At 37.3% G+C, this 24,731-nt stretch overlaps 1 protein-coding gene and 1 long non-coding RNA gene across 2 annotated transcripts; both read left to right on the top strand.

Moving 5' to 3' along the window:
* Positions 1-1,642: 1,642 nt before the first annotated feature.
* LOC307171060 lies at positions 1,643-2,565 on the top strand. Its single transcript, XR_013823485.1, has 3 exons — positions 1,643-1,708; positions 2,032-2,147; positions 2,405-2,565. It is a non-coding gene; the product is annotated as an uncharacterized lncRNA (long non-coding RNA).
* Positions 2,566-6,368: 3,803 nt separating this feature from the next.
* Positions 6,369-24,219, top strand: sesn4 (sestrin 4). The gene is made up of 8 exons (XM_079892575.1): positions 6,369-6,557; positions 13,603-13,800; positions 16,158-16,586; positions 17,523-17,637; positions 17,841-17,965; positions 18,678-18,844; positions 19,096-19,240; positions 21,260-24,219. Exons 1-8 carry the CDS (start codon positions 6,492-6,494, stop codon positions 21,347-21,349), a joined length of 1,335 nt encoding a protein of 444 aa, XP_079748701.1. The 5' UTR covers positions 6,369-6,491; the 3' UTR covers positions 21,350-24,219.
* The last annotated feature ends 512 nt before the right edge of the window (positions 24,220-24,731 follow it).

Raw genomic sequence — 24,731 nt, 5'->3', positions numbered from 1 at the left:
GTGCCCCATGCACTCCCATTCAAAAGGCATTTTGACCTAAAACGAAAATACGGTCAATCTTAAAAGTGGCGTTTCTATTCTAATTATGCCTTTAAACGAAAGTTTGACTCAGGTAGATTAACAAAAAGAGCCTAGGTTCAATTTTGGCGAGAGTTACCATTTAAATTTTATTTACACACAAAACATTAATGGCTAACATTTTATAAAATGATTCTCTCAAGTCTTGGCTATTAAACAATAAAGAAAGTAAGACATCTTTTTCTTATACACAGTTTAGTAGCCTACTATTATTTTGGGAGAATTTATCATTATAATCAAATCAGGGGCACTTTGCACTAGTCTTACTCTGATTCCAGGTCATTGTGACATCACAGTCTTGATGATTATGTTACTCTCTGTCTGCTGTGTCACTAATTTGTAAGCACAGCTACAGCAGGCAGCATCTTTAAAACTGAACAGCAAACTGAGGTTTCAAGTTATTTTCTGCCGCAATGTTTATTTGCATTAAACATGGAGGTAAGGATCACAATTATTAATCAACTTGTTTAAATATCAATGCAATAAATGCATTGATATTTGTTTTAGATCTATATATTGCTTAGTAACTTACATAATTTGATTTCTATCTACACAAATTGTTTTATTTCTCTATTTGGTCTGTTGTAAATGTCAAAGAACTGATCAGTGTGATGTTTGTGTATAGATAATGAAGAGTTCCTGGTCAACAACAATTGCCCAGTTGTTGTCCTCATGCAGTACATTAAAACCAGGTTGCAACTTGCTGAGTCAGGTACAGCTCTCTCCATGCTTTCTCTCATACATCAAGATTATGTGGATAATCAAAATACACAATCAGTCAAACTATATGTACTTTTTTTCCCCCCAGTTTCAGGCGCTTTCATTGAACAGAATCTTAAAAATGACATGACTGTCTTTTGAAGATACTTTCAGTCATTCCAGAGCTGTGCTTTTGTTGTGAATATTTCACGTCAAAGAAATGCCTTTTGCCCCCTAAGTGTATCTGAGAGTATGTTAAACTGGCTGTGCTTGACATGCTCTAGAGATCCCAGGTCAGAGGAGGTTAGCTGAGCCTAGCGTGCTCTTTCAAACTCGGCGTGACCTCTGTGCAGGAGGTCACGGATCTCAGGCGTTAATATTTCACACTCTCTCTTAGCACATACTCCTACAACGGTGTCCGATTACATCTGTGGCATGTATTAAGGGACATTACCTGGGATCAGCCCATCACTAATGGAGTGCTCATTACCACTGTCATTAACACTGTCCTCCTCCCTAACACGTCTCTGCTCTTCTGTGTGGGCTTAAATGTTGTACAGAGACTGGAAACACGTATTATGTGACAGTTATTACACATGTGTGAAACAAATACCTTAAGAGGGTGTCTGTGTGTGTGTTTCAGAGCTCATAGACCTGTGTGATGAACAAGGAGTGCTGAAATTCCTCTTTATGCTCCAGAATTCACAGGAGAATGGTAGTGGACTGCTAAATGCTAGAGAGGCATTCATTGCTTGCATTATTAAGCGTGAGTTTGAGTTTTTCGCATGATATTTATTGATAATCTGAAGAGAATAGTTTGTGTATTTTTAAAGTAACAGTCAGGGATGTGTGTGTGTGTTTACAGGTACGTCTGATGGGGCTTATACTTCTGTCACATCTCTACTATCAAGTGTTCACTCTGCTCTGATAGGTGCCATTGCATTTTGTACACTGCAAAAATATTTTTTTTTAATCAGTTTTATAATATATATATATATATATATACTGTATATATAACATTATTTAGCTATAAGAAGAAAATTCTTGAAAGATAACTAATATCATTGTTTTCAGAGAATATAGACTAAATTAACTTGCGTTAATACTAACATGTTGGATATGTAGATTCATGTTTAGACAAAAATACTTGTATTAGTCTAAGTTACAATTTTATTATTATTTGAGCTATTTTATGTAGCAGTTGCATTGTATTTTATATTGCTGATACATTTGTTAATGTGTGTGTAATTCCAGAGACTCTGCAGACTCAGATTGACAATCTTGAGAAAACTCGTCTGAAGCAGCTTCAAGTTGTGGAGGCTCTTATGGCTAAATCAATGGAAATCAATTCTCAACCACTGCTTAAAACCGTGAGTATTTTAGAGCCACATCTGAACTTCACCGTTCTCTCATATTTGTTCGCCTGCTGTCACCTCGATTTTGTATTATTCAGCTTTAAATAAAGTATTCAGCTGCACTGTTCAAAAAAATCTTGTTAAATTTACTGTATACTGTGGCCAGATATTCACTGTAAGACATACACAGACGTACCTGTAAAACGACTGGTAATATAACTTTATGTGAACAATAATCTAATCTTGTGTGTTGTTTTCATGTGGCTGTGCAGACTAAAAAGCGCAAGAAAGTTACGCTTGTAAATGATGACGCATGTAAGTGATGAAGTCCAGCGCCACACAGGGGACAGGAAGAGCAGGAACTGAGAAAACACCATCACTTCAGTCTTCATGCTCTTTTTTAATGTTGAGTCTCAGTTTAATTCATTCAAATACAGACGTGTTCATCATACGTGCTGTATTACTTTGAATTTTTTCATTAGGAGATTCAAAGTTACTATATTGATATAAAACTCAGGTACATCCTTCTGCTGGAAGATGAAAGGGAAGGGAAGGAATTTATGTGTGTATATATTATTTTCAATATATATATATATATATATATATATATATATATATATATATATATATATATATATATATATATATATAGGGTGAATTCAGGTTGATTGGGACACTTTTTTCCAGTCATCAGTGGCAAATGGCAAAAAGTGTCCCAATTAACCTGAATATATATATATATGTGTATCTGTCTTTCTGTCCTTATTTCTCTGTTTTCTTTTTTAAAAAATGTTGGAATTTTCCACTGGCCCCTTGCAATTAAGCAACAGATGAGGTCATCCTCTTGCCTGTGATTGGTTAGTATGAATACCTGTTTGTTACCAAGCTTTTCCCAGCTGGGTACAAATTGAGAGAGAATCTAAGAGGGAATATTTATAGGTTGGTGCGTGTAGTTACTGCACAAACTTTAATGCTTGTATCTATATTTGGTAAGCAATCAACCTGTCTGAATGTTGACGGAGTGGGTGTAAACTGTATTTTTGCAATAAGTTTTATGCCAGAGTCATGATGATATCTTGAAATATAATTCAAGATGAGTATCTTGTATGTCTCTCTCATCCATGCAGCTGCAGACTTTCAGCAAAACGTACGTAGGCCCTGCAGGTGCAAGGAACTTTATGATGTGTTACTCAGCACATAGATTTTTCCTTTTCAGCATTTCACCAGAGCACAATGTGGGCGGAATGCAGCCATTAGACAGGAACGAGTGGGTGAAATGCCAGTTAGCGGTTTTACCGTCTGTGGCCATTATAATCTTTTGTGACATCCTTCCCTGATGTTGTACCGCACATATACCTCCTGGCTTTTTTTTTTTTTTTTCTTTAAAGCCCTGGTTGTGAAATTTGGAAATGTCAAATGTCAGTTATTCTGGAAGGTGCATATAAAGGATAGTCATAATGTGTGATGAGATTGAATGTGATTGGCAATGCTGAACTGAAACTGCCTTACTGGCCTATATTACAAAGTGAAGGTTGCAGCTGTCTTGCCTGTGCTCAATACGTAATGCCTCACTTCCCCTTGTGTGAACAACCATGTAGAGTTTCATTGGGCTTCTTTTGTACATTTAAGTTCTCATAATTAGATATCAGCCAGCATTCCTGTGTGTGTGTAAATAGTTTTTATGAGATGTTTGTGTAGGAGGCTGGTATAAAAGATAAGTATATTGTAATGAGCTCAACTTTTCAAAGTAAACTTGTATAAATTGCCCCCTTGTGGCTGTACTTTGAAGAAAGTCATAAAATGACTAGCAGTGGGGGGAAAAGCATCCTAATATATTAAACATGCCATTTTAGATGTTTTACTTTATTATTATTATTATTATTATTTATTTACCAGAATCTTTAGAAAGAACTTTATTTGTTTATTCATTGCATAGTTTTTACATACATCTTATTTTCAATGTTTCTTATTTGTAATTTCAGAATCCTCTCCCTGGGCCATATTTATAAAAAAAAAATTATAAAAAAAAAAGTTTTTTAAGATTTCTTTCCTTTCATTTTCATGATAATTAGTATATTGTAATTAATTGTAAATACATTTGTAAATATTGTTTTTTGCATCAGTTTGTGCCATTGTGAGTTTCTGTCTTTTCAAAAATCTGCTATTCACTGTTAACACAGGAACACAAGTCCCTTCTCCTTGTGGGACAGAGGGTCTTGTTTTTTAAGCATTCGCTGCACTCTGGGTCACCCTCAGTATTATGATGCAGTAACTGGCACTTTTGAGGGATCCAGAAGAGTGAGGCAGCTGAATCGACTGGTTGTTCTGCTTGAGATAGAGTAAAAGAGGCTTGTATTAGTTTACAGTGCACCATTTAGGAGAATGTACTTTGATTAAAACAAAATGTGATTTGTGCAGTGTGCTTTAACACAGACACAGCAAAGAAGTAGTGCATTTGATATTACACAAATGTTTTACTGCTCTTCAGACACGTGGCCCTACATTTCGAAGAGATTTCATAAATTCTGTTTATTACCGTGTAAATTCTATCCTATTTACCATATAGACACATCGTAAACGGCATGTCAGCAAACTCTTTTACAGCATCAGAAAACTCATCACATTCTGTCCCATTTGTTACAGTTTGCTCAGACAATCAAACAGTGATAAATATTTGTTGATATTTCACCCTTCCACCACCCCCCTTAAGACAAACATGGTAAAACATATTTTATTGCAAGATTGCAATGCTCATTTTACAAATATCAATAAAAAAGAATGAGATGACATTTTCAGTGTCTGGGGTCAGGTCTGATGCACTTCCATTGTAGGACCTAATCTGCAGGTATCACATGTATTTATCCAAAGTAAAAAGAAATCATCTTAGTTTAACGGCATAAATTTGACTGTATTCCAAATACTAAGACCTTTACCAAAACAAGAGCCTATTCATATGTAGTAGGAGAGATGATGGATTGAGTCCAGACAATGAGAGCCCAAAGGCTTTTGTTAAGATCACTCTGACTTGAGGTGAACGGAAATAGAGGACATGGCATGCTGAATAAGCACTTTTGTCATATTTGTTATGAGACTCTGTAATAAGGCAAAATTAAACAGATGACTCAACTTCACTTAAACAGCCTCCACTATATATCATAGTGTTGCCTTAAATGATCTCTACATTAAATGTGATAGAGTATATGGTCACACCGATAGAAGTTTGTCCTAGACCTCATGAGGTAATTGACGGGCCTGCTGTATTCACCAACTCCAAGAATTGTACAGTCTCCTTGTGTATTATGGTCCAATTTCCAGTCGAATATATCTGATTGAACTTTTCTAAATGCATGAGTCATGACTAAGCATATTTCAGTTGTTACAAAGTAAAATAAATAAATAAAAAGCCTTTATAGCCCCCCCCCCCCACCATCACTGAAAAGTCACCATAAAATCAAAACCAACAATTCTTGTTTTTATTGAATATTGCTGTAGCCTTTTTATTATAAATGATTTATCCGTTCACATTTTTTTATTATTTTTTTTATGCTATGTGCCCTTGTAGTCTTTAATCAAAATACTGTCCCCTCCCTCTTGCAACAATATCTCTTCTTTGATGACGTGTTTACTGGCGCGAGGGCTGGACAACCTGTCACTCACATGAACCACAAAGATCCAATAATCCAGTCGATTCCCAATGGACAAATCAAATCCCGCTATATTTTTCTTGTTCGAGAAACAGTTTCACTGGTAGCCTATATACGTCACAGCAGGGAAGAGACTCAACTTCCATTTCATATCGACTTCGATGTTCTTATAAATAGAGCTTCAAATGATTTGAATTAAACACTTTCTCTTGAGCAGTAAGACTATGATGTTGTATGTTGACTATGTATGTCTATTACATTTTTGATCCAGTGAAATAACGGCCAAATAATTAATTCACAACAAGATATAAGTTATTCTCACAGACAGCGCGATACTGTAATCAGTTGTCAGGCTGCATTGCGTCATGAAAGTAGGCGGGCTTACGTGCTTGACAGACAGGTAGTTTTCCACCACATGACAGCGCTCATTGGCTCGCATGTCGGACAAACGCAGCCGTCACACACACACACACACACTCAAAATCCAGTACTGAAAGGTGATTGGCCATCGCTCCACTCTTAGACCCACCTTCCCAACTCTCTGATTGGACAACATCACTGGACGTGTCTGTCAACAGCTTTTTTTTCACCCATTGATACTGCAGCTGTATGTCCGGACATGTAGCTCTCATAGCGGCTTGGCCTTTGTTAGCGAGTCGGTGAGAAGAACCAAGAAAGCCAGAGGAGCCGCATTCATGCACTTACAGGGAGGAAAATGATCATCTGCACGAAAATCATGGATTATCGCATTGGAACCCAGTGTCAGTTTGTTCAAAATCAGGTAACATATATCACTGAAGTGAAGATATTGTCTGTAAACCTTAACCGTATCTAGACTCTTGCTGGGAAGTTTCAAAGTTGACAGTTCATCTACTTAGCAAGTTATATCGTTCATTCATTCATGTTCAAAACGCTCCTCAATCGCATAACGTTACTTATGTCATCATTTTAAATTGCATACATATTCAAAAGACCCTCTTTGAAAGAAAAGACTCATCGCCATAAATATTATCCGTTATTTTTAAGCGTAACGTTACATGAATGTCATGAGTCACATATTTGCAGAATCAAGATGTCTTTCTTTCTTCTGTCGGTTTTGTTCTTCTGATCGCTACTTTTCAACCAGTAACTATTCACTTCGAGGTTTAAACGCTAATTCATTGTTATTTATTCATTGTTCCTGAAATAAAGTTGATTTATGACAAGACCAAAGTGCTTACACGGTGTAAAGCTGCAGTTTTACAGTTAATCTGACTTTGAGGACGTTTGTGCTGCCCTGCCATTCATCTGTGTAACCAAAGTGCTCGCTTAACAATACTGATCCTCTGACATTGTTTTGTCGCCTATTTTGCCTTTTTATGTAATTAAAAGAAGCTGTGCAAGTCCTTTTGCATTTATAATCCCCTTTTATCGCGCATATGCTTAGTTCAGATGACCATTGTTTCATATTGCAACTATTATTTGGACTAGGCTACTCGTAAAAGTGTGCAATGTGCATTTGAAAAACCTGAGGTTTTGCTGTTAATGCTGGAGATATTCTACATTTAAGCTTCTTGGGGAATTAAGACTGCAGTCTGGAACAATCTTGGGAGCCTTTGGTGCAGATTAAGTCATGGTTATGGATTTCAAGAAATGATGTAAACCTACATGACAATAAGCTTTTATGCTGGCATGTTGAAGTTTTGTGGGTTTTGACGCTCTCCGTCATGTCTGAGCCATTTGTTGAATCATTTAAAAGGTGAACCTCTTGTTTCATACATGAAGACAATCGATTTAGTATTTTTCTGTTTTCTTTTTTGTCCTCTGGTATTGAGTTTTAATGTTTAACTGCATGCTTTATCATCCAGTCAAAGCTTGTGTATAAGCATTTGTGAAAATGAAAAGCTGTAATTTGTCTGTAGCGCGGCCGTAGTGTTTTTTCGCAGTTCATGTCGCGCGGACACAAAGCCCTTTGTAGTTACAACCATAAAAGACGTGACACGACAATCTGCACGACTCTAAGGGAAGATGTAACATGTATTACCATTTCTTCATGCTTGACTATTTGGTTTTGGGAAGTGTGAGTGTTTTCTCTTTCTCCATTTATGCGTTGTGATGCTGATGTACTGCCAATCAAAGTTGTTTTTCTCCTCAATCGCGTGCAGTACCCTCTGAAACCTGAGGGTGCCGCTGTTGTGACGGCGCTGTTCCGCATACAGGAGAACAATAGAGGAATGTGTCATTTAATCATTTCTCAGAAATATGCTCTTCATTTGCCAGCCCATAAAAATCCCCCTAGCTTGTACTTGGATTGTTAACATCATAAACTCGTTCCCTTTTCCCTTCAACTAACCACTAGTCCTTTTGTAAGAGACACACTTCAGGAAAATATCTGTAGATGAGAAGTGTTTTAAGGGCACAGTATGTGTTTCAAATCTCCCCTGATGTTTTTCACATAAAGAGCATCTTTAATATATATATATATTTATATATCTATTTTGACCTTGTCAGAACATTATGGTAAAATTTGTTGAAAACCATTGTAATGCAATAGTAATCTGTTATGCATCTTACGTAGGAGGAAGGGGATAAAATAAGAGGAATAACTGACACCATGATTCACTTCTGGATTATGAAAAACACATCGCTGGCAAAATAACGTAATTAAGCGATTTCACCAGCAGACCAAAGCTTGGACTTTCCAAACAGAAATGTGATTCATCAATAATCTGCCTTCACTTCACTGACAGTCATGTGCAAGCTGCTCAATGTATGTCACCGTCTGTTTATGTAAATGTCAGTCTTCCTGGTTGTCTGACTGCTTCCATATGTGCCTTGCCATGTTTGTCTGTTTGTGTGTTACTGTGTGTGTGTGTGTGTTTGCTGCAGGGCTTGTTTCAGTCCAACCCCCAGTGAGGTGCAGCTGGCTGTTTTGTTCTTCCTGGCTTCCAGGTTGGCAGGCCAAAATAGTGTTTCCTTTGTAGAGAGGCAGCAGAGCGATGGGGTTTGTGCAACTGCAGTTGGGACATTTGCAGCGTGTCAAGGATGGAGCCCTCCAGGCCTTCTGAGAATGCAGATTAAATATCGCATCTTGCTCTTATTCTGGACTCAGGCCCTGAACTGAAGCCCCCCGCCATTTAGAGCCTCATGTTTAGACAGTGCTCAAATGACAAAAGACGAGCAGTAGGCTTATATTTATCTGTTTTCACTATGTCTGCTGTCTTGGTTATTTTGGTTTAGTGAATGACAAGATGTTGCACATTTAAAGAGATAATTCACCCAAATAATCTGTCATCATTTACCCACCCTCATGCTGTTCCAAACCAAACCTGTATGACTTTTTCTTCTGTGGAGCGCGAAAGAAGATCTTTTGAAGTATGTTTGTAACCAAACTGTTTTGGTGACCATAGTTTGCAAAAAATCTAATTAATTTCTCAGAATGTCTTTTATGTTCCACTGAAGAAAAAGCCATAACAATTTCATTAATACGTATTCATTTTTGAGTGGACTTTCCCTTTTAGCTCTCTATTCCCCTATTACAAAACTTTTTTTTTTTGTGTGTGTGTGTGTGTGGTATTTAGACCTTTTGACCAGCTAGAATAAGCACATTAACTCATTCAAATCTCAATGCAAGGGTACATGCAAATTTATTCAAATCTAAACGCTGTTTTGTTTGTTCATGGAGTGATCATGCACTCCTTTTTTTTTATCTGTGAAACATAGATTCTGCTTTCCTTAGCACATTAACTTGTTTTTATCTAACAAATAATTGATTTATTATGTAAAGACCATACATGGCATCATTATTTTCACAGAAACAGGAATTATGATGGCTGAAAGTGGCACTTTTTTTACCCAATAAATAAGATTTCAGATGAATTTGAGCGACTCACCAAGAGGATATGAGACTGACTTCCTGTTTCGTGTTGACTGTTGGTAAAGACATGTCGGTGCATGTTACTGGTGCTAATGAGGCATACTGTATTAACAAAAATCACCCCAAGTTTCAAAATAGCCCTACACAGTTGACCATGAACTGGGAAGGCGTTATTTCTGAACTGTATACTCTAAATATCAAGTTTAACCTTTGTTGATCACAGTTTTGGTATAAAAAACTCCTCAGTTGACAGCATCTGCAGCAGCGTTTCGTTGAGCCGCATCTGTGTGGGTGTGTGAGCGTCTCTCAGCCTCTCATCTGACTTGCATTAGTCTCTAATTTCCCTCTGAAGTTTCATTAGTAGTTAATTACAAATTGTTTTGTCTCGTTCCAGGTATAGAGACTCCCCTTGTGATTTTTGTGAAGCTGCCGATACAGGCTATGAAACTAACACTCTGTATTGAACCATGATAGCATGTTGAATATATCTGTATTTGCAGTTGCCTGTTTTTCTGGGTCACCGCTGAAAAGTTTTGGGCATTGCGAACAGACTCTGAGACATGTGATCTGTTTACCAGGGAAAGTGCGTCCCAATGGAAACTAGTGTTTGATTCGTTGTTTGAAGCTGACTTCAACATCTTAATCCCATTTAAATGACTTTTCTCTATGGCTTGTGCTATATTGCCAATATGGCCCTTAGTCGACCATATTTTCACTTCATTAGTCTTAAAACTTAGTGCACTATACAGTATCTAAACAAAAGGTGCATCCCAATGTTATGTAGTACTATTTTCTGCCATTTTGTAGTATGAATAGTGTATTCATACTGAAAATTAAACATTAAATACCTGGATGATGCACTTAATTAACTGAAAAAACGAAGTGTGAAATATTGAAAACTTGGTATACACTCATCTGCCACAGTTTTCCTTGCGTACCGGAGGTGGAGGGTCGATCAGACTCTCATGACAAAATAACCTTATAAAGTTCATTCACTTGAAGGTATAGTGTGTCATTTTGGACACAACAAATGTATGGAAGTTATAAAAATAGGCCTTGATAGCCTCTTGATCTGGAACATGTATCAAAATGCCTGACTTTCTAGGTAACTGTAATGTTAGTCCATGGTGCTCGCATGTTTTGCAAGCCTCGACTCTGTTGAATGACAAGACACCTTTTCTCAGGCAGAAACATATCGTACTTTCAGCGCCGACTTGACACAGATATTTTTCTTTGATAGAAGAAGAGTGTCTTTGTTCTTGTTTCATCATTGTGTGATCAAAATCTGTCATCAACCAGCTTTAGTGTCTTTTTTTAAATGGTCTAAATGTTGAGCTTCAGTCATTCAAATACCTCAGTAAACAGGTTATGCCGACACGTTTTCCAAATAGAGAACAAACCACAGTTTGCACCTCAATGCAGAACTCCATTTCAATAAAAATGCACTTTAAATTGGGTTAAGACACAAATATTGACTGAAGGTTTAGTCTAGTGTTTAAGTTCAAGAATGTTTACTCTTAAGAACCTGTCTGGAGAGATGTTTACTATATCTCGCGAAAACGCTGGGATCTTTGTTTCTTCGTGGTGTCCCTTGCGCAGGAATGGCATTTCTATCTTATCTATGCAAGTGCTATCTCAGCTGTCCTCCAGAACTATTTATAACCCTCTCCTTTCTGCCAGCCGCTGTATGAAGAGCTGGGAAGGGAAGGCCAATCTGTAGTCCTAACATAATTTATTACCCACATACTTTCCCTCACAATCAACATTGAAGAAAGTGAGCAGGCTTGCAATAATATCAATTCTTTTTGTTTTTGAAAAGCTTGTACGTTTTGAGCATGACCAAAACATATGTGAAAGACTGGCTTGTTCTGTTCCTCACCTATCACATATTGCATCTACTTTTGTTGTACATTTTGGCCAGCTTCATCTTAGACCAGTGCAATTTATAAACTTTTTTTTGAGCTGAATGATTGTGTGACGCATACTTAATGTATCTTTTCTAAAGCATCTTGCCAAGACGACTCTGGCATTTGCACTTTAAGCGTATCTTTCCAGTGTTTTTTCAATAAGGTCATGAAATCTTGGTTTCAATAATCTTCTCAGCATGTGGTTTGAGTTCTAGTACAGTTTCTAAAGTAGATATAGGTGGTGGTAATGGATATGTTTTTTAGCATGATATAAGACTACTACATGATTGCAAATATCTAAAGAAATGTGAATGAGGGATGTTAAACTAGGTGCCGAGTTGTTCAAAAGAAATAAAATCCTCATCATCATCATACAGATCCTGTTGACAGTCCAGATTTTAAAGGCCCCATCGGTTTGTGAGGGCACGAAGTGAACATGTTGTTGTTATTCTTCAAGTGAAAACGCTCAACGAAATTGTGAAAATGTTAAGAGATTGCTATCAGTGTGAATCTTCAGTAGTGTCAGGAAGAGTTATGATGGCCCAGGGCTGTTTTGGCAATGACCCTCAGTTGTCCCCCGTAGCTATGAACAAGATTTCATTCGTTCTGTCAGAGCTCATCTTTTTCTCCCCCCCACCCCCCCACCCCCCAGAAAGTGTAACCGAACTCCAGCCAGACCCACGGAGCAGCGTTTTACTCGAAGGAATAACTTCTGCCAGTACGGACAGTCGAACACTAGAATTGATCTCCTATCACGCACTTGCAATGATAACTAGCCCACATCTGGACGATTAGGTGCTGTCTATCTCTTTGTGAATGAGCGGCTCAGTTTTGTCATGGTTCTTTTCAGGGTTTGCCGTCTCACTGTATGTGGACCGTACACATGAACTTCATCATCTCCAGAGCTGCTCTGAGAATTCACCTCTGAGCATTTCACCTTTTCGTTTGAGAAAAGCTATTGTCAAATTCACATTGAAACTGAAAGGTCTTCAGGACAAACTGCCTAAATGAGTTCAATTTATCTTGAAGATAATGTCAAATATATCACTGTTTTATTGTAAAATGTACTTATCATACATTAGTTATAATAATGATAATAGAAAATAAAAAGTGTTTTTGCACATGTTGTGCAGCCTTAGCCTAGACCCAATGTAGTTTCACTGCTTAGTTAATCAAAAATCTACCATTTCCACAGAGCTGTTATTGTGTCAAAATGCACTTTCGAAATGTTGAACTTCCATAATGTGACGTATTTCTGTGTGGAATTGTGAAATTGATATTAATTGGTTCATAGTTTTCCCCACCACCAGAAAAAAAAGTAGTTTCAAACTGGAGAATAACTTAATATTAGTGAACGATCTCTCTCTCTCTGTCTGTGAGTCGCAGAAACAGGAGGGGAGTAGGCAGGATTTCCATAATCCCGCAGTCAAACACAAAGCAGGGCAAAGGCAGAGGAACAAGGCCTCGATTGGCCTTCACAGTCAGCATTTAAGAGCATGAAGACATGAGTCAGCAGATCTCCTCAACACCGATTAAACAATGGCATCAAGGGATTACATTTGCTATATTCACATCGATTTCCTTTCCACAAGGTGTCTTAATTGTGTAAATTAGACTCCATATGCTAAATACGGATGATTGAGCCATAGATCTCAAGTTATGTCTGTGGTTATCCATGGGTATGGTGTCCAGTTGCTGTTTTTATCATCTGGATGTATATTAAGCATCTTGGGGCGTGAAAGTGGGAGATTGAGGTCGACAGACGTCTGTCTAGTCTGTATACTAAAGGAGGAACTAAGTGTGGAATGTCTATTGCTGTCCCTCGAAACCCACAGGACCCGTGGCAGAAGCAGTGTTTGTTTGCTAATATTCCTTAACTCGTTTTTTTTTTTGGGAAACTATTTGAGGAATATTACAAGGAATTTTATTTGAAAGTGGTTCCTTTTGAGATTAACAAACTTGACACACAAAAACTGCACTGAATAGGTATGATTTATTCACTAAATGCTCTTTTTACCTTCTCTTTGTATGTAAATTTCTGTTGTTTTTTTTTATTCTGGCAGGTGATGGTGAACTCTGAGAAAGACCGTGCTTCTCTCTTGTGTATGAAGGCTCTGGCCAACAGGGGGCGTCTGGACACGGTGTCTCAGCAGATGGCCTCTCACCCACAATACCTGGAGAGTTTCCTGCGCACACAGCACTACATCCTCTATATGGATGGCCCATTGCCCCTGCCCTACCGCCACTACATTGCCATCATGGTAAGAACAGAATGATCAGGCATTATGGCCTAAGTCTTATTTCACATTACGAGAAATTTTATTTCACAAATTTGGTTTTGTTTGTTTCAAATTTCAAACAATGGGACAAATACAATAGAACTTGTACATAGTGTTTATTTAACGTAGTAAGAACTGCTAAAAAAAAGAAATCAAATGTAAAAATAAAGTTGTTTGATTAACATTAATGACACAGATGGCAGTAGGAATATTAGGCTGCTGTTACTTTAAGACCTAATGTAAAGATACAATATACTGACACGCATCCAACTGTTTATGTTCACTTAAGACACAACTTCTAATTCACTTACATGAATAGTCTGAATTCAGTCTCATCACGATGGGCATTCTGACATAATATGTGTATTTGACCATTTAAGCGTAATAAGCTGCGAAAAAAATGGATGTGAATTCGAGAAGTGGATGTGAAGAAATGAATTCGAGATCGCATGCTGTCTGAGAAAGGCGTCTTTTTATGCGTTTGCTTCAGGTGTGTCAGTCAGCGCGATCACCGCATTGAACTCTTTATTTCACGGCCTATTGCACTCAATAACTTTTTAACATCTTGCATGTGCTATTCTTATTCTCATTCATACATGTTTCTTTATCACTAGCCGCGTTTCCATTACAGATTTGCGCAAATGTTTTGCGCTATTATCTAAATATCGATAAAAAACTATTGCGAAATGACGGCGTTTCCATTAACCGATGTTATGCGACTAAAACATCTTTTTTTCTCTCGCGATAAGTCATTCCAAAAATCACGGCAACGGATGCTGGTTATAATATCACAGCCACCGCATTAGACATTATTATTATTATTAATGGAAGGAGACGTGGCGTGTTATCCAAGCATTAATGGCAGGGAAAGACCCCCGAACGACACATATAAGGAGTTTCTGGGTGTTTCGCCCTAATTTCTGCTCCGATTGTGGCATTTCTTTGAGATTTAGAATCCAGTATTCCTAGGCTAATTATTGTTTCTTTTATGAATTTAATAAAGAATTGTGTCTCGTATTCTGTCCAAACGATCCATGTAGGCTACTTTTGTGTCTATTTGTTTTTCCTTTTTTAACCCCTAATTGAAAAACGAAAAATGAACGGTTGTTGTCTTTTTAAAACGCAAAGTTGAACACCAAAATTTTCATTTGAACTGGCTACACACAACTGCTGTGCTTTGTTTATGACTTTTTGCCCCTTTATTAAACATTTAAAATATTCACAAATTAATATGGAAAACATGTCGATTTTACTGGTTTTCTAAGGCCAAATTAGAAACTGGAATTGATGTCTTTCCTGCAGTGCTGAATGAGAAGAGCCATTAATATAATTAATAAACTATTGTTTTCTAAGTGTCGGCTAAAATCACATCTCCATCTCCGCAGTTAAGCAGATGCGCTTTTAGAGAGAAATGCAACTTTCATACGGATTAGCCTACATAATCAGAAGGTATTAGCTTTCGATTCGAATTTGTTCGTTTTAAAGTGGACATTTCAAGCTTTAGCCTACATAGGCTATATTTTGTTTCAGTTCTCACGCTCCAGTTTACGGAGATCATGAAAGTGCGTCTGATTGTTTCTTTTATTTTACAAAAGCACAGCGTTTTCTTGTTATTGTGAGTTTACACAAATAAAAGTGGTTGAGAATAATGTATTATTATTTTCTGTCTGACCAGAAATGATAGAGTATTTTAAGTTGTTTCCACTGTTGATAGGAAAATGCAAGTGTTCGCGGCCGCGCCTCCGTGTCATGCAGTGCGCGCTCCACACTCAGCTTTGTTCCTTTTTTGCATAAAAGCGTCTTCTAAATATAGCCTATTAAATGTTATAATAAAATAATATAAAATTATTATTATTTGCGTAGCTATACATGGACTTCAAACACACTGCGTCTTCTAAGTCAGGTGACTGTAAATGCGCAAAAACTGTTTCCATTGCAGTTTTGCGAAATATTCCTTTTTCGAATTGCCTGAAAAACCACCTCATGAGAGCGTAAAAACTTTTTTGCGATAAATGGGAGTTTTTGCGAAATTGACGTGTTTCCATTAAGCGTATTTTCAATTCGCAATTTCAATTTGCGCAATTTGAAGGGTAATGGAAACGCGGCTACTCTTAAGTGTCAAGAACTTTAAGTAGTACTGTGCTACGTGGACATATTTGCATACCGCAATATTAACGATATAGCGAAATTTCTAACGATAGGTTTTATATTGTTGTTGCCACGATAAATACGTTATCATACTGCCCAGCCCTACTTGCACGTGCTCTACAGTTGATCACAGGCTCAAGCAATATCTGGATTTTATTGCTTTTACTTGATGACACATATTTGTGTTTCAGGCTGCAGCACGGCATCACTGTAGGTACCTGGTGTCTCTGCACTCAGCTCAGTTTCTGCGTGTGGGTGGAGACCCGTTATGGCTTCAGGGGCTGGAGGCTGCACCCCCACGTCTACAGCACCTTGACCACATCAACAAGGTCCTGGCCCATCAGCCTTGGCTCACGGCACGCTCGCACATACAGGCTCTGCTCAAGACGGGAGAGCAGTGCTGGTCTCTGGCTGAGCTCGTTCAGGCGGTGGTTCTGCTGGCCCACTGTCACTCCCTTTGCAGTTTTGTTTTTGGTTCTGGTTCTGACTCTGATGGCACTCCCACTCCCAGAGTGCATCACGGCACGCCCCCCGGTTACTGTCTCTGTGATGCTGCTAACGGCAACACGGCCTTATCACCGCCCCGTGCCGGACCCACAGAGAAGACATCACGCCGAAGGGTATAAATGATCATTCACAACAGTTTCAGTTGATAAAAGATTAGATTAGATTTGTTCGGGTTTTGAAGCAGCTGGTAAATAACAAAAAGCAGATAAAATATACAGCATAGAGTCATCGCAATATCAAAAAAAGTTCTTCAACCATTAATACACCACTGAGCACTTTTAATTTGTTAATATTATTCAATTAAAGCAATACATCACTGATGTAAATGAAGTAAACAGTGGAACATTTTTGTATTTAACTGCAGTGTCAGTATTACGTTCAGAAATGTAAAAAAGTATCAAATATACACTGTTTTTTTTTATAAAGTTGACAGTTTTATCAAAAGTGCCAGCAAACATTAATATTACAAAATATTTCTATTCCAAATGAAAGCTGTTCTTTTAAACATTTCTTCATCAAATAATCTTGTATAATCTGTATCACGGTGTCCACAAAAATATTAAGCAGCACAACTGTTTTTAACATTGATAATAATTAGAAATGTTACTTGAGCAGCAAATCAGCATTTTTTTTTTTTTATTGTAAAATTTTACAATATTACTGTTTTACTGTATTTTTGATCAAATAAATTGGTGAGGACAAGAGACTACTTCAGTTATATTACAAAAAACTACAAAAACTGAATTCTACAAACATTCATACAGCACCAGTACGATATTTCTACTCATTTTCTGATATTCACAATAGGCACACACATATTTTGATCGTGGCTGGCTTGATCATGGACATACCATTTGGATACTTTGAATTGGCACTATCAACACTGTAGAAATACTGCTATCATTACTTATTTTTAACTATCAGCATGATTCTTAAGTAACAATATTTTTGACAACCCTAGTACAGCAGTGTGCAAGCGTTGTGAAGTCAGTTGTAATTTAGGCAAAACCAGAATGTCTTATTGTTAACAGTGGTCTGTTTTTTTGCAGTCTCTAGACTCCAGCTGTGAAGTTGCTTGCCTTCTAGAACAAATTCAAAAATCACAGGAGGAGATCAAGGAAAGAAAAGGAGACCGACTTCATTCACAGACACTCCTACATTCTGGTAAGATGTTGTTCACCAGTTTAAAAACTGTTGTGTAACCATGTTTCCCAATGCTGCTGTAAACAGGAAGCGTAATTTTGGATTGGGACGAATGTTTCGAGTTATTTTTACACAAGCGCATTTTCTTGTGTGTATATATCTCTCTCTCATGGACCCTCTTTCGTAACCTGCCTTTCTCTTTCTCAAATGCAACTCCATATTAGATGTGGAGGAGGAGGAGGAGGCAGTGTTCTCTGCAGACCCCTCTCGCTTCGTCACAGATCCAGAATTCGGCTACCAGGAATTTGCCAGACGGGAGGAGGACCATTTCCAAGTATTCCGGGTGCAGGTGGGGACGGAGAGTTTGCATTGGGTGTCACCTACCAAAAGTAGTAGCATGAAAGGGTACTAAGGGTCAGAAATACAGCTCATGCCCGCCCTTCTTAAGACTGTCAGAACTTAACGTTACTCTCAAAACCTTAAAAGGAGGCTTTGTGCCTCTCAAATGCCTGTTAGGCTTCCTACATTTGATTTGAATGGGAACTGGATGCAACTCCTGTAGTTACATTTTTTTATGTTAATATAGTTTGTTTTATTCCAACTTACTACTTTCTTACTTTTATCCTAACACTATTATTCAAAAGTTTGGAGTAAGAAATAAGTAAATACTTTTATTCAGCAAGGATGCATGAAATTGATCAAAAGTAATATTATTACTAGAGTTCTTTTTTATTCTATTCATCAAAGAATCCCGAAAAAACTATCACAGTTTCCACAAAAATATTAAGCAGCGCAACTGCTTTCAGCACTGATAATAAGAAAATCAACATATTAAAATGATTTCTAAAGGATCATGTGACACTGAATACTGGAGGAATGATGCTGAAAATTCAGCTTTGCATCACAGGAATAACAAATATTTTAAAATATATTGCAATAGTTATTTTAAATTATAATAATATTTATATATAATATTATATACAGAAATTACCTTTAATAATCTTTAAAATTCTGTGGTAAAGTTGATGTTATGAACTCTATTTATTTGTCTTTCTGTGCAGGACTATTCATGGGAGGATCATGGTTTTTCGTTGGTAAACAGGCTCTACTCTGATATAGGGCACTTGTTAGACGAGCGATTCCGCAATGTGGCCTCCCTCCCTTTCCCTCACAGTCCCGATCTCAAACGGGCCATCTGGAACTACATTCATTGTATCTATGGAATCAGGTACAGTTCTGGAAAAAAATAAATATATATATATATATATATATATTTTTTTTTTTTTACACTTTTGCAATTTGGTTTTAGTTTGCGCTTTTTATGCAAAAGAAACATGAAATGAAATTAGAGTTTATTTCTAGCCTAGCTTTAAACTACACACTCCTACATTAAAATTTTCTTGTGACTCATCAACTTGAACATGCTGAAAAAGGAAAAAAAACAAAACAAAGCACTTACATTGACATGTTTGCCTTCAGATATGATGATTACGATTATGGGGAAGTTAACCGGTTACTGGAGCGTGGACTGAAACTTTACATTAAAGCTGTGGCCTGCTACCCCGACTCCAGCAAGACCCCTATATGTCCGCTGTCCTGGGGCCCTGTCAAAGCTTCAGAGAAGGTAATTTCCTATCAAAATTTGTGCTGCGTACACTTCAGTACCATCTGCTTAACCCTATTAAGTCTACTGTATCATATTTAATATGGAAATCTCTAAGGCCTCTAAATGATCAACATGATCTTTGCTTTGAAACTATTATTTATTTATTTTTAAATCATGTTAAAGGAGAAGTTCACTTTTAAAATGAAAATTCTGTCATCATATACTCACCCTCATGTTGTTTCAAAGCTGTATGAATTTCTTTCTTCTGCTGAACACAAAGGAAGATATTTAGAAGAATATCAGTAACCAGACAGTTTTTGGGTCCCATTGACTTCCATAGTATATTTTTTTCCTACTATGGAAGTCAATGGGACCCAAAAACTGTCTGGTTACTGACATTCTTCTAAATATCTTCCTTTCTGTTCAGCAGAAGAAAGAAATTCATACAGCTTTGAAACAACATGAGGGTGAGTATATGATGACAGAATTTTCATTTTAAAAGTGAACTTCTCCTTTAAAGATAGGCAGGGTGATTTGTTCCATAAACATTTATTGTTATGTTGGTTGAAAGTCTCTTCACATCCTGATTGCAATCACTAAGTTTAGTGGTCTAAATGCATTTACTATATGTGTATTATTGTCTGTGGAAGGTGTAGGACCATAAAATGTCCGTCCAATCATTTGGTTCGAATGCAATGGTACAATGTCCTACCTGCCTGTCAACATATGTATTGCCTGCTCACGCAGCAGACATCACATGTCATCAGCGCGTTTCATGCTATGCAGAGTTAGACAGACGTCAGTCACAGACCACCCCAACCGAAACAGCAGCCACCTTTTATAGTTCCTCCTGAACCAAAACAACAAGCTTACGATGCGTTCACGCCATAACTACTGTGATTTGGAAGAGATGTCACTGAAACTCTGTAAACGTAATTTTTTTTTCTCACGCAGACAGTACTCGCGCTTTCAATGCAGGTTTTCGTTGGATCTCTTACACATACAATCCGTGCACACACAGACTCTCCCTGTGCTTGCTGTGTCCCACCTCTCCCACTATTAATGCACTATACATATAAGAATATACCATCTAAAATGTTTTAAATAATCGTACTTCTACAACTACATGTGATATGGTGATTTAAATGATGTTAACGGAGTGCCGTTTCGGCAGCGTGCACAGTTCTAATCACAGGAAAGCATGTCAAAATGACTATTCCCAAACTGTAAATGGTTAGTTCATCCACAAATTTTTTAATTCTGCATTTACTCACTCATGTTGTTTTCGCTCGCCACGCAAGCATTTGACTGTCCGTGTTTACTACAATATGAGCGTCATTGTAAATCTGTTCATCATATAAAGCCATCGTGTCTCTTCAGAAGACTTGGATTTGGATTAAACCACTCGATTGATTATTTTTACGATGCCTTTATGACATTTTTTGGATCTTTTAAGTTTTAGGGGAATTTACTTTAAATGGAGGGACAAATCTCTCAGGTTTCATAAAAAATCTCTTTAAAAATCTTATAGGTTTGAAACGACATGAAGGTGAGTACATGATGACAGAATTGACATTTTTGGGTTAATTATACCTTATAAATACAGTAAGCTTAGCCTTGGATAAAACTAACTCTATCCTGAATCATATCGTTTACATCGCATTTTCATATCGCGGTATCTTAATATAACAATGTATCGTTTCACGTCTACTTTTTGACCATATAAATATCAGCAACTGCACCAAATTGCATATTATGTTCAGTTTGAACATTAGACATACTTTACTGGACATTGTATTGTAAATGGACAATGTTTTTACTTTGAGATAACATTGTAGTCAAATACATCTGAGATGATTAACTGATGTATTTATAAAAATAAAAAAAAGTATCACCTGAATGTATTTTAGTTATTTACTTTGTTCTCGCCATGAAGATGCTGCTGACTTGGCATTTTATATATATATATCATCTACTTTAAATGGCTGTATGATATTTTATAATAGTGTTTTGATGCAAATCTTTCTGTGGTTTTAGGTTCATGTAAATTTGTTAGTGATGGAGGCCCGTCTGCAGGCGGAGCTGCTGTATGCGCTCAGAGCCATCACCCAATACATGATCGCATAGGACAGCGCCACAGAGGGACGTGGTACAACGGAAATCAAGGCAAAGAAATACAAGCAGAGATCTGTCTCTCCGTCTCTGTATTTGTTGTCTCTGAGTTGATCAGTGTGACGTAAGGTACTGCTGTGAAAAGTTTCTTTGCCAAAGGTGAAACTTCAGAAAGAAAGAAAAAAAGTGCAAAGCAATCGCTCACCCCTACTGTCATTTTGCATGTGTTTCTCCTACGTGAATTTGTTAGATGTTCTTTTGTGTGTGTACAATTTCTTTCTTTTTTCTTTATCCTAGACGGTTAATGTGCAATTCTTTTTATTCACTTGTTGTTGTTGTTGTTAATATTTTCCCATTTGTTTTTTTTGTTTTTTCTGTTGCTATTCAATTGAGAGAAGTGTCCAACTGTCCGTTTCCAAGGTATCAAATTCTGGAAAGGTCACGGTTTACAGGAAATGAGTGACTGGACAAAGGTGCTTGCTTAACATGGCTTCCAGATATTTCATTTGAATGTAGAATAGTGAGACCAGAGCAAAATTTAACGAAGGTTCAACGGCTGCAACTTTCTTTTTTAATGAGCACTTTTAAGACAGTATCCATCTAAATAATATCTCAATAAGCTTTCGGCTGTGGCTTCGTTCGGCACACAGCAGGTCCTCCGAGTACTGATTTCACTTATTCAGGGGTGCGTTTCACAAAAGCATCATTAGCCAACTTTGGTCGCAAGTTCCATCGTTTTCAGCATCAACGAGTCCCGAGTGTTTCCCGAAAACATAGTTCTAACGAACATTCGCAAACAGCATCGCAAAGTTGTGTGGTTGGAACCGTTCTCGACCTGTGGTTAGAAGCAGAGTTTCTTGTTTGCATGACGTGGACTCAATAAATCCGTATCTTGAGCCAAATAAGCAAGCTAACATTCAGTACAATCTATATATTTTATTTAGAATACATAATGTAATTTACGTATTTTAGTTTGTCGAGATTTAAAGCGTTGTTTTTGAAGAGTGCGCATGTGCGTACGAGCTCTACTACGCAAGTACGAGCCTACGATTAAATCTGGAAATGAAGCAAAATAACTGAGAAAAATGAGAAATAGTCCTCAGAAGCCATGTCCATGATTTGTAGCAAAACATCTAGCATTAATTCGATCTCAAACAGATTCATTAAAAGTAGTTATTACTCCACCGCCTGCGTGACATCATTTACCAATGTGGTTGAACGACCAATTTACGACAGTATGGTTTCGGGAAACAGTCGTGACTAGCTAGTTGATTTCTTCAACGATGCATCGTACTATGGTAGTTAAGCAGCGAGTTACATCATTGTACGGGAAACGCACCCCAGATCGATTAGCATTGATGTTTTTTTCCCGAAATCTTCCACATGCTTTCCTCTCTGCATGGGTGCTATAAAGATAGGATCCATAATAATTCATCTCAGTAGTCATCTAAACAGCTTTACAGTGTGCATTTGAAAGGAATTGCATTTTCTAAACTACTTTAAATTGTATGTTTGCTTTGTGGTAGTGTTCTCAGATTTTCTCAGTTTCTTAGGGCAGAAAGTCGGTTTCACCTGCTCTTTACGGACTGGCCAAATTAACACAGTATTTGAAATCCATTATGTTGTATACTAATTTTGAAAACTGTTTAAAAAACATTTAAAAGTCTTCAATTTGAACAGGTCCTAAGTAATTCACACACTGAATGGATTCTGAAAGGAGCAGCGATCAGTGAGAAGCACTGGTTGTCCAGTGTAGACATTTATTCACGAGAAATTAATATCCAATAATTAGGACTTGTTTTAAAATATTTTACCATGTAAAAATGAAGTCACCTTGTGATGTATGTGAGAAGGGGCTCAGAATAAGCTTATAATTTGTGATTTTAGCGTCGACACGTTGGTATAGATCAAATGAAGGCTTCTGACAGGACTATAAGATGCAGAAAGGTTTGCAGTCAGCCTGTCATCACTATCTTTCCCACAACTGACCTGCACACAATTATTATTATTATTATTATTTTGCACTGAACCTTTTGCACAAAACCCTTCAAGTGTGGTTGCAGCTGTCATTGTTACAGGGCGTTGAGCCCTCTGATGCCATGAACATATATATTCAATGTCCAGTTTTGTTGACAAGGCCAAATACCTGTACTGTGTTAAACTCTCATCGCTCTGGTTAACTAATTGCAGTTGGCAGAATGACTTGGGCAACACCTATGGTTGGTTTTGTGTGTTTTTAATATTTATCATTTGCATTACTTTTGTCCTTGTTTTTGAGGGAGGGTGATGTTGTTGTATCAGTTTTGCTCTTTTCTGAACTGTTTTGATTTAATACTAAGATATGTAAATCAGCAGAAATGTGTAAAGTAGTACATGAGCCGCAGTCTGTGTTGGACGCTCTGTGCCTTTTGACTTTTGGCTCTTGGCTCATCAGTATGGCATTAAACTGCATTAAATCTAGCTGAGAATGGAAGACAAGCCAAGAGTGTGCATCATCCGGGCTGACCAACAGCAACAGACAACCGGAGACATTTGTCAGGAGGAGCAGAATACAACTGCAGCACAGCCATTCTTACCTTAAGCAGGACTGTCTTAAATGCTTGTTCTTGAATGGCAGTCTGCCAAATCCCTGAAACGTGGAGACTTCCAGACTGTCTCCACCACCTCCTCAGCTGGAAGACGTGAAGGATGGTTCCTCAGCGATGCTGACTGAACGAGCCTGGCTATTGCCAAAATGTTTATTTACCACGTAAATGTAGGAACTATAAAAATTTAAACTGACCAAAAAGAAAGAAAAAAAAATAAAAGACACTGAAAAACCAAGCAAAAAAAAAAAAGTTTTGAAATGTGAAAGATTATTTTTTCTATAAAGATATGCAATATTATTGATGTGTCTTGTTTTTACTTCGTTTTTAAGTATGAATGTGTATAAGTTTTATCAGCCTAGATTCAGTAAACTAGCGTTATGGTTACAAATAATTTAATCAAAGTAAATGTCTTCAGCATGACCGCGCATTTAAGAATTATTTTTTTTAATAATGGCGTCTGATACTGCTAACTGCAATCCTGCCATCTAGTGGTAGATCTCCCTTCACAATCACTTTGAGAAAATAAAATAAAGCATTACAATATTCCTGGATTAATAAAATAGAGCGTTTAAAATGAGAAATGTGATACTATAAAATGTTATAAAGTAATGTTTATAACTAATGTTATAAAATCACTAACATTAACTGTTCCTTTAAAACGCTTTGTATTGTTTGATCTGTAAAGCTGTTCAAATTTAGAGTTTACTGCGGGTTCTTTTAAATATCCGCTGGCCTGGAGGGCCACTGTTGCGCCCTGAAGCATTGAGTTTAGCTCCAACCCTGATCAAACTCACCAGAACAAGCTAATC

Source organism: Squalius cephalus (genome assembly GCF_949319135.1).
Source record: "Squalius cephalus genome assembly, chromosome: 14".
NCBI lineage: Eukaryota > Metazoa > Chordata > Actinopteri > Cypriniformes > Leuciscidae > Squalius > Squalius cephalus.
The sequence above is the reverse complement of the archived record's forward strand: the minus strand, read 5'-3'. Positions and strand labels throughout refer to the sequence as shown.